The 9,866-nt window shown below is 32.9% G+C and overlaps 2 protein-coding genes across 2 annotated transcripts; one reads left to right on the top strand and one right to left on the bottom strand.

Moving 5' to 3' along the window:
- The first annotated feature begins 288 nt into the window (after positions 1-288).
- Positions 289-4,383, top strand: LOC113503574 (dolichol kinase). Its single transcript, XM_026885607.1, has 9 exons — positions 289-533; positions 644-894; positions 1,081-1,301; positions 1,943-2,131; positions 2,354-2,563; positions 2,810-2,884; positions 3,273-3,453; positions 4,000-4,077; positions 4,156-4,383. The coding sequence occupies exons 1-9, from the start codon at positions 406-408 to the stop codon at positions 4,302-4,304; spliced, it is 1,482 nt and encodes a 493-aa protein (XP_026741408.1). The 5' UTR covers positions 289-405; the 3' UTR covers positions 4,305-4,383.
- Positions 4,384-5,060: 677 nt separating this feature from the next.
- On the bottom strand, positions 5,061-9,095 carry LOC113503575 (NAD-dependent protein deacetylase Sirt6). Its single transcript, XM_026885608.1, has 6 exons — positions 8,594-9,095; positions 8,382-8,509; positions 7,935-8,177; positions 7,174-7,347; positions 6,152-6,275; positions 5,061-5,986 (listed from the first exon to the last, which is right to left on the bottom strand). The coding sequence occupies exons 1-6, from the start codon at positions 8,657-8,659 to the stop codon at positions 5,585-5,587; spliced, it is 1,137 nt and encodes a 378-aa protein (XP_026741409.1). The 5' UTR covers positions 8,660-9,095; the 3' UTR covers positions 5,061-5,584.
- Positions 9,096-9,866: the final 771 nt, after the last annotated feature.

The raw sequence follows: 9,866 nt of genomic DNA, 5'->3' as shown, positions 1-9,866 counted from the left end.
AAATGTTATTGGCCTTATTGGATCATCTGTCGTTATCTGACAAATCGTAACACGGCAAAATAGAGTTGAAGTTCCCGCGGATCTAACGTTTCATATAACGCATCTAGGCAGAGCGTTAGAAAATTAGCTTCAATAAATAATATTTAAACACAAGTTACAGGAATGTATGACACTAACGTAAAATATGATATATATAGTTGATGAAAAATTGTTTTCGCAATACTCAGTCTCCCAATAAATGCAAAGTTATAAACATGCAGAATAACAAAATTGTTTCATTTTTGTCACATTCTGTCTGTCAGTGTCAACAATCAAAGTCAAACTCATATATAAAATTTTAGAACCTCAGCTGCTATGATACAATTTGAAATTATTTAGTGTTTATTTATATAAACTACAGAACAAATGGAGAAAAGGCGACACACTTTTATTCAAAATCTACAGAATAAATTAGACGTACGGATTTTACGTATTCTATTATCTGTAGATCAACAAATCACAAATAATTTAAAAGATGGAGAAATTGCAACAAGGTAACTTGAACTTTGATCATTGTTTTAGATACGGATATGTTTGTACTATATCCTGATTAATTAATTTTAAAACTAACTTTTTACGTGAGAACAAACTTAACTTTTTTCAGGCCTGCATTATCGAATGGACTATGGTGTAGCATGCTTCTGCCAACAGTTCTCATATTATATTCTTTACAGTACGAAGTATCTGAGTTATACAAACTTTTAGCGTTCATATCTGTTGGATTGCTGTCTTACAGTCTTTTATTTGTAGTATTTGTATCTGTATCATGTTTAGTTCTAAAAGAGAACATTTATGGAGGCTGTACAGCTTCAAGTCTGACTGCTGCATTGTTGCTATTCATATTTCTAGACCGAGGTAAGTTTGTTAAATGAACTTTTATTATTTTCATTATGTGGCAATTATATATATAACAATTAATCATATTAAATTAGTGTTTCTCAGCCTTTTTCAAAGATAAAATAGTTATTCAATGGCATAATCATTATCAGTTCCTTATATAAAACTTATACAAAATAATCAAATCAAACAATTATTTTCCAGGTTTAATATTTTCTGTTACCCTCTCAATGGCAGCGGTGTTTTCATACAGCCAACTATTAAGAATGTCCTTAATGAAGTTCCCTAAAACATTCACAATAGGAGAAGCAATGATTGTTACACAAAGCATAATTTTATCTGCCGTCATGGTTGCAACTAAACTGGTCTTGAACAATGGAGATGTTGAAGATGAAGAGTTGCAGTTCATTTATTCCGTTATATTTGTAAGTACTTTTTGTTAGACTATTGTTAGTTTTTTATTGAGAATTAACCTTTTTATGGGGAAATTCTCTTATTATGACAAGAATTCTGTAATATAAAATAATGGCTTCTTTAATACCAGTTAGAATTTATAATATGATTTTTAATCAGATTATCCAACTATATGTGTGCACTGTTTAAAAACAAATGAAAAAGTAAATTAAATATTCATACCTACTTAATACCCTGTCAGACACTATTATGTGTAATATTCTGAGTAATATTTAGTTTTAGATGCACAGAACCAATTCATAAATAGTCAAAGTTGCTTGTATGAGAGTATTGGTTTTATAACTTTGTGTTTGACTGCATGGCTAGCCGAGTGTTATACATCAGCAGGACAAAGCCACTAAGAATGATGCATTGTAGGTTCTAATTCCCGCATACTACTACCAAATGCTTTTGTGATACACTAATTCTTGTTCTGAATCTAATTGTTTTTGTGCATGTGACTTGACTTTTACTGGACCAATATAAAGGTTAGAATAAAATTACTAGGTTGTTTTTAATATGCTTTTTTTTGGTGATTATACTGTATTGAATATGTTTAGGCACTACATTTTTTTAATTTTTTATATCACAAAATAATATTACCTATTTTCAGACCATATTATCATCAGTGGGAATTATTGTTACAGCCTTGTGTTTATTGGATGAGAACCAAAGGAATCTGTCGGTACTCAGCTACATTTTGAGTGTGGCTGGAACTTATGCCTTAATGATATTACATGTTAATATTGGCGTTGATTGTATTCTTAAACTTGTTGGATACATATTTCTGGATTATAATAGAGTAAGTAAACCGTTTCTTTTACTTACTAAAGTGGCTATCTTTTCTAAAGTTAAGTTTACAAATGTTTGATAAACATTTTACTATATAGTAATTGCAACTCCATCTGTTTAATTACTTTGACCGGACCCCTAGAAAGATAATAACTTTAAAAATCTGGTCTATTTTAGTTAGAACTAATAACTTTTAAAAAAATCTCTTCAAATGAATGTTTATCTATTCCAGGTGAGATTATTTACCTTCTGGCTAGCTTTAGCTCTTGTGGCCGCATTTGTGATATTGATTCGCACTCAGCTGGCTGTCAAAGCGAGCACTGTGACCCGGAAATCCTTCCACGTCCTGGCGTCGATCGTTTTTCTATCAGGAATCATTTATAACATTCGTTTGATGACTCTTGCTGCAGGGTTTGGCTTTGGACTTATGATTTTTGTTGAGGTAAGTGATGAATTCAGTTCTTATTGATGTTATACATATATATATTGTATGATATCCTAAATAGTAGCTGGAATCTCAAGCATTCTCCTTTGTGAATGGCATCCTACATAGATGAAGAGCATGGTAAACAATCAACTATGTAAAAAAAACTAGGATTGAACCCCAGACTATTAAGAGATACTTGCTACAATATGTAAATAGAATAACAAACTAAAATTTACTCAGTAACATTATGTTTAATTACAGGCACTTAGAAAAGCCGACATACCCCCGATATCTCCAGCCCTGCAGGCCGCATTTGATGTCTATAGTGATCATAAGGTATGGAATCATTTTAAAAACATTACTTTATTTCTTATCGTACAACAGAGTTCAATCAACATCTATCTTCAAATAGATTCAAAGATCTAACGGTAAGTGGTGAAGTAAAGCAAAATTTAATACTACAAACTTATCTGGCGCTAGTAGCGCACACATCGCTTTAAAAGCTCTATTAATAGCTATTGATCTTTTTTAATTTTCCTTCTTTCGATTACCGACGAAAACAAATTTGTCGATCTTTACCTGCATGCACCTTGACAAATGAACGGTAACAGCTAAAAATTAAAAATATTTATAGCTAACATTTTATTTTAAATTAATTACAGCTGAAACAGAAAAGTAGCATAAGTAATTAAAAGAATCAGTCAATTTTAACTCTTATTCTCAGGACGTAGGGTACTTCGCGATGACCCCTATGTACCTTTACGTTGGGCTGGCGTGTCCGCTCGTCCTTGTGCCTATACATGATGGGTACGAGCTGGAGTTACTGGCCGGCGTGCTCTCAATAGGCATTGGAGACACTGCAGCCAGCTGGTTCGGATCCAAATATGGATTTAACAAATGGGCAGGTTCGTTATTACTTACTTATTTATTTAAATAAATGAGAAAAATAAAAAAATACCACAACATTTCTTTAAACGGCTTATCCAATTTTAGTCGAACATGTTTAAGAACACTCATAAAATTAACCGTTATTTACCTTTCATACAAAATAAACTTAATTGAAATGGCTATGCCCATTCGGGAGCTGTGATGCAACAGACAGACACGTCTAACTTTTAACAGCCCTCTTTGGAATTCGGGGTCTTTGCAAGTGTCTGCTACATAAGAGCTAAGTCTTTAAGTAGCCAGCACCAAAACTCGAGCAGATTTATATAGATAAGCCCTCGGGTATCGAGGTCTGCCAAAGTCTCGTGTACGCCAGGACTTAATGTGATATCAAACTCTCAAGTTATGTCAAGTTACACGTATTGATAGTTAATATAAAACTTGAAAGTATTACACTCCATTCATTACTTATAATATTTGCATAACATATAATATAATATTAACCATTTTTATTATGTTGATTTATTGAGCATTTCTTAGTCAATAATGTCCTTTTATAATTTTAGATGGACACAAATCGTTACAAGGCACTGCGTTTAATGTTTTTTCACAAATCGCCGCAGTGTATGCTCTTGATATGTTTGGTAAGCATTCAATCAATAGAAACGATTAATTTAAGCCAAATTTATGCAATAATAACTTCATTATTTATTTATTTTCAGGACTATTAAAATTAAATTATAGTTTACTTCGCGTTGGGATCACAGCTACAATATCAGGTCTTGTGGAAGCGAAGACTGATCAGGTAGATAATTTGGTACTTCCATTGGTATCTTTGATAGCATTCCAAACTACTTCGATACTTTGTTAGAAATTAATTATTGTATAGAAGGTAAGCTCTTTTCACACGTCTCCTTGCAATATTACTTTAGCCTACATGAAAAGCAAAATCTGTATTTTATATTCATAAGTATCAACAATTCTTATATGTAAAACTATATGTTGCTTGCATGTTTGTTCGCCTGGATAACATTGACAGTTATAGGTGCAAAACAATTAACCTCCTTTAAAGCAGCCGGATAAAATTACCCTGTATTAAACTAAGGTGTCAACCCTCTCCATACCAAATTTCATTAAAATCGGTCTAGCCGTTTGGGCGTGATGTGATGTGAAGACGTTATATTAGTGTGCTAAAAATGTGTATTTGCTGCCGCTATGTTATAACTGGTGCGTGTGAAAAGGGATACATTTATCAGGGTCATGACAAATTAGGTTTAAACTACAAACAGAGGCTGTATTAAGACAACTTATTATTGTTGTAGTAAGAGTGTAGTCAAAAATACTTTTAACTGTTATTTTTTGGCTTTTCAACAAATTCAGCTTGTAATTTGTACTTTTTTGACACTTCATAATGCAACCTCTTTTGTTCATTTGCCATATTTTTCTTAGCCAAATATGTATAGAATGTATTAGATATTTATAACTTTTATACTTACGATTATTACAAAACATTCCTTTAAAAATGAGATATATTTTTAATATAAATTTACATTGTTGGTGAAGATGTCATTGAGAATGCATTTCTATTACCAAAGAGTAATATTATTTTGTAAATAAAAAGAATATGAATATGAATACATTATTTATTTTTATTACTATTGTTGTTTTATTTATAACACAATTACTGTTGTTCATCCATAATTATTTGTTCATCATTGCGGAATGTGAGAATATTTACTAGTACTATAACATACTACTATGTATAACCAGTTAAAAACTGTTCAAGTGTTCACAGTTGCATCAAGAATGTTCAGTAAAGGTAATATGTAATTGGCTTATGAGACTAACTTTGACTTTATTGGCTACATCATAATGATCAAATTTGAATAAAACATGTTACTAGCTAACTTTAGCCTAAGATTAAATGATGTCGATGAAAAATGAATGATTTTTATGTAACAAGGAGAGTTTAATGAAAATTAAAGAAATATCCACTCTCTCTGTCATGTTATAAGGACTTAGCACTTTAAATTATAGTTCTGTATTATTTCGTAAAATAAATATTTACTACACATATTTGTGTATCACCCTAAATTGTTATCAGGTCATAAAAATTATGAGTATGATTAAGTACTATGCCTCTAAAGTAATTCAATTCTCTGTAATCTCTTGTTTCACATCTACATCGTCAATAACCTCTTGCTTAACATCCACTTTAATTATTTTAGATTTATCATCACTAACCTCTTCCTTTACTTCCAGTTTAATTATTTTAGACTTATCATCAGTAACTTCATTTCCTGTTACTTCTGTGCTATTTCTTTTTTTAATTAATACCTTGTTTTTCTTGACGCCTTTGCATTTGTCTTTCCACAATTTCTCTATTTGCAACATATCGCGGTTGTCTATGGTCCACTCAATCATAGCGGAGCGAGCTTTCTTGATTGGGTTCTCGTCTTCACAATACGTTGGTATATCGATGTTCAATATACTCATCACTTTCTCTAGTATGACATCGACATAGTAGTTGATTGTTAAATCGGCTTTGTTGTCCTGTAATGAGAAATATCGTGGCTAAAATATGATGATTGGAGACCATTTTGCCACAAAAGTTCCTATAGTTAGACTGAATTTTGTACAAATCTGATAGCTGTCGTAAAAATGCGTATTTTTTTAGGTATTCATGTGGAAAAATAATATAAATGCTACATTACTTACATGTTTCGTGGGTTGCAAGTTACAAATGACTAGTTTTCCTCCATATTTTACTGTTTCAAGTGGTATATCACAACTTGGCATTATCTGAAGAGTCGTGCCTAAGCATATACTCAAGTCTGCAACACTGAAATGTGAATAAAAATACATCACAATAATCATATCACTTCAATATACAATACAATGTTGACAATTTAGCTTAGTTACTTAAAAAAGGTTTCTTTTGTGAAATAAGAAAGAAAAAAGTTTTGAAAAACCATGGCTATGAACAACAATTTCTTAACAATTAATTCTGAAGGGACATACTACTCAACTCACCACAATAAAGAATCATATAATGGGACTTAGCCCGCCACACATGCCCACCATTGCAACTCCTGTTAGCCAGGATCTACAATGAAACCAACGAAAACGACCGAAACACTTAAGTTCGGTGTGTCCCAGGGCAAAACATTTAACTGCCTTGGAACCCGCAACGAAACTAATCAGGAATAGTAAAAAGGAATCCACTTCCCTCCATAGCAAGCGGGAGGCAAGAGAGGAAAAGGCTCAGAGCTATGCTCTGTTATCAGGCACCATGGATATAAATTTCAATTGTCCTATCATGGGTCATATAATTTAGGAGCTGTTATTTTGATTCCAATAATAGGTATGGCAAAAACGTCTGAAAGCATGGAAATTTGCTCTGGTTGCAACAAGGTCCTCACGGTAAACAATACCAGATTTCGGCTGCAAACTATCTAATAAGATAGTAACTATCGTGAGAATGGTTCATTATTAAATGATGTAACGGTTTCCTCACGCGTATTTATCGGGGCGGCCTGACTAGTTTCGGACCCAACCGGAGTCCTTAGTGACTAGTCGGGCTACCCCGATAAATACGCGTGAGTAAACCGTTACATCATTTATTATCTAATAAGATGTTCAACCTGCCACAGACCACACTCATATTCACTATTTGCTTATATTCACTATTTTCTGAAGTTTAAATGAAAGTAAAACAAAACAATGAATGATATGTTTACCATGAATGCCACGTGGCCATAGCAAAATCATTTCGAGGCAGACTATGTTCCCAATCTAGTACAATATCATAGAGCCGGCCCCTGCAAGGCCTACCAGACACAAGCTCAGCAGCACATGGTACCCCACTACTTCTCTTGCCAACTGTCTCCACAGGAGTACTGCGCACAAATTGCCTGAAACATAATAGATAAGATACTCAATACTCAATATTTTTATTGCACTCCATATGTTCAACAGGTGTTAAATAATATAAGTATAGTACACTATGGACCCTGTAGGGCACGGCAATGTAATGTTGAAGTGAAACACAAAACACTTCAGTCAGGATCAAATACAAACTGTATGAAAGTTCTTTAGATTAAAACATAGTTAAATCTGTTATTTGACATTCATTTTTGCAAAAAATAAAAAATCCTTAAAAAAGGAAATCAATTATGATCTAATCTTCATATGTAAGTATACTAATTTCTTGATATTTTATAATACAATATGAAAGTATTTAATAACAAAGTTCAGTGCTATTTATTCCTTCTTAAAAAAGAGAGAAGAGTTTTTCTGGGAACTTTCACGTTTATTTTTTAAACTACTCAACAACTAATATGACCTAAAACTAATCTATCCATCTCAATAGATAGTTTAGTTTAAAAGAAAACGGGACATCTTTGATTTAGCTATAATAGGTACCGAGACTACTGAGAGGCCTTTGTCTAAGAAACACAGTTATAGGCCAGTATTAGAATGATACTTGTTATAGACTCACCTTTGACACAATTTACATTGATCAATAAACATGTTGCCATGAAGCTCTGCCAGATACTTCCTCTGCAGTCCAGACTTGAGATGCAAGCCATCTATGTTCTGACTAACTATATACTGCACTTTATTACACTCAACCAGTTTCTTTAATATCATATGTGTTTTTGTGGGCACAGCATCTACAAACGACGTGTCATTTTCGGGCTTCTTGCCTTGTCTTTCTAATGTCCATACACCATTGGGACTCCTGGAATAGAATTTTGAGTAATTTTTTATAGAGGTAGGTAATAAACATTGAAGTTCTCAATAGTAGGTACTGAAACGGCATTTTTTTTAAAATTTCTGATACTGGGACCTAAACAAGCAGAGTAAACTGTGTATTACAAGGAAGATAATATTTGTCAATTCCATGAATTAAACTAGTATTAAATTTTATAAACTATCGATTTACCTGAAGTCTGGTATACCAGCTGACGTGCTGATGCCTGCCCCAGTATGAACAACAACATGCTCTGCCTCACTTATGAGCTGGGCCAATAACTGACACTTCGTGTTTAATTTCTCCAAAGAGTCGAATTTCTGAAACATCCAGCGGTAAGGTAGTATTTTAAATGATTACAATAACATAAACGACATAAATACAATAAATGTTTTTATATCAACCTCTGGCACTCCTAAAACACCTTTGTTTGCATAAGGAGACAACCCTTCAGCGTAATTACAAGACATTGTTACCGTGTATAAAAGAGCTACTATTATAGTATAATTATTATTTAGCAAATAGAATTCATGTTGTACTTGTTCAATCAAATAAACACACTTTTCGGGGTTTTCGGACAATTTTTATCAATGATTTGAAGACAAACATGTACGTCTATGAATTTTATTGATCAGTTTTTTTTTTCTTTTTCTGGCTTCACGCTTAGTGTTGGCCAATGATAGTATATATGAAAGGTGGGGAAACGAAGGAATATAAAAAGGAATGTTAAATTTGGAATGACGGTTTGTAAAATTAAATCACAATTTAATACTTTAATAGTATTTGAAGAAATGAATGCGCTATACATTTATGTACGTAAAAATTATTAGAATGAAGTAAGCACACGATGGAAGAAGGAGGAGGAATATTAAGGAATACTAAGCTGTTTATGACAGAAGAAGATATGATAACGATTTCCCACATCTTTGCCACACCTTCAAATCGGGTCGCTCAAAATCTTTAATCTAACTAGATGGGTGGGAAAGCTGCAACGTCCCAGAAGCATCCGGACTAATGATCTTGCTAAACTTGGCTCTAAAATAAAAAGCCATGGTTTTAGTCTTACTTTGGATTGGACAGATGCATACCATTTACCCTTGCCAGAGTCCATTCAGTTTTCCAAGAATTTAAAAGAAAAGCGTTCGGTAAAGACGGTAAGGTCGTGGCAAAAGTTTTTTTAAGGAATTAAATCACCACATTGCACCGCATCAGCAGCCAATTTGTCTACATATTCGTTGCCTCGGATTCCAGAGTGAGCTGGGATCCAAGCGAATTGCAGATTATAATTATCAGCGTTAAGGCTCCTCTTTCGTAAAAAGCTTGAACAGCTTTTCAAAAAAATTTTTGCAAAAAATAATTAGTAATCTACATGATATGATACGTAATTTGGTTTAGCCATAATTTTTCTATTGGCATCACATAACAAGTTAATAATCCCCAAATCACCTCCAATTCGTAGAGATAAAACCATTTTAGTGATTTATTTTGAATAAAAGAACATTAGAAAAAAATCTACTGTTTTGCAATACATAGGAAAATGATTTGGTTTGGTTACTTTTTAAAAAATTGTCTGATTTCTATGATAACTATTTAAAAATGCGTCCCGTATAAATACTGCATCTATATCAAACCCGCACTCGTCCAAATGCACAAGGTCACTAGCGTGAATACAAGCCT

This window comes from Trichoplusia ni, chromosome 19 (assembly GCF_003590095.1).
Source record: "Trichoplusia ni isolate ovarian cell line Hi5 chromosome 19, tn1, whole genome shotgun sequence".
Taxonomy (NCBI): Eukaryota; Metazoa; Arthropoda; class Insecta; order Lepidoptera; family Noctuidae; genus Trichoplusia; species Trichoplusia ni.
This window is presented reverse-complemented; position numbering and strand designations above follow the sequence as displayed.

Excerpts from the sequence above, each read along its gene's own strand:
- LOC113503574 (XM_026885607.1), top strand. The coding sequence starts at position 406 with ATGGAGAAAAGGCGACACACTTTTATTCAAAATCTACAGAATAAATTA. Across the intron at positions 2,885-3,272 it reads ATGTCTATAGTGATCATAAG|GACGTAGGGTACTTCGCGAT; the intron begins GTATGGAATCAT and ends TCTTATTCTCAG. Across the intron at positions 3,454-3,999 it reads TGGATTTAACAAATGGGCAG|ATGGACACAAATCGTTACAA; the intron begins GTTCGTTATTAC and ends TTATAATTTTAG.
- LOC113503575 (XM_026885608.1), bottom strand. The coding sequence starts at position 8,659 with ATGTCTTGTAATTACGCTGAAGGGTTGTCTCCTTATGCAAACAAAGGT. Across the intron at positions 8,510-8,593 it reads GTGTTTTAGGAGTGCCAGAG|AAATTCGACTCTTTGGAGAA; the intron begins GTTGATATAAAA and ends TGGATGTTTCAG. Across the intron at positions 8,178-8,381 it reads GCTGGTATACCAGACTTCAG|GAGTCCCAATGGTGTATGGA; the intron begins GTAAATCGATAG and ends ATTCTATTCCAG.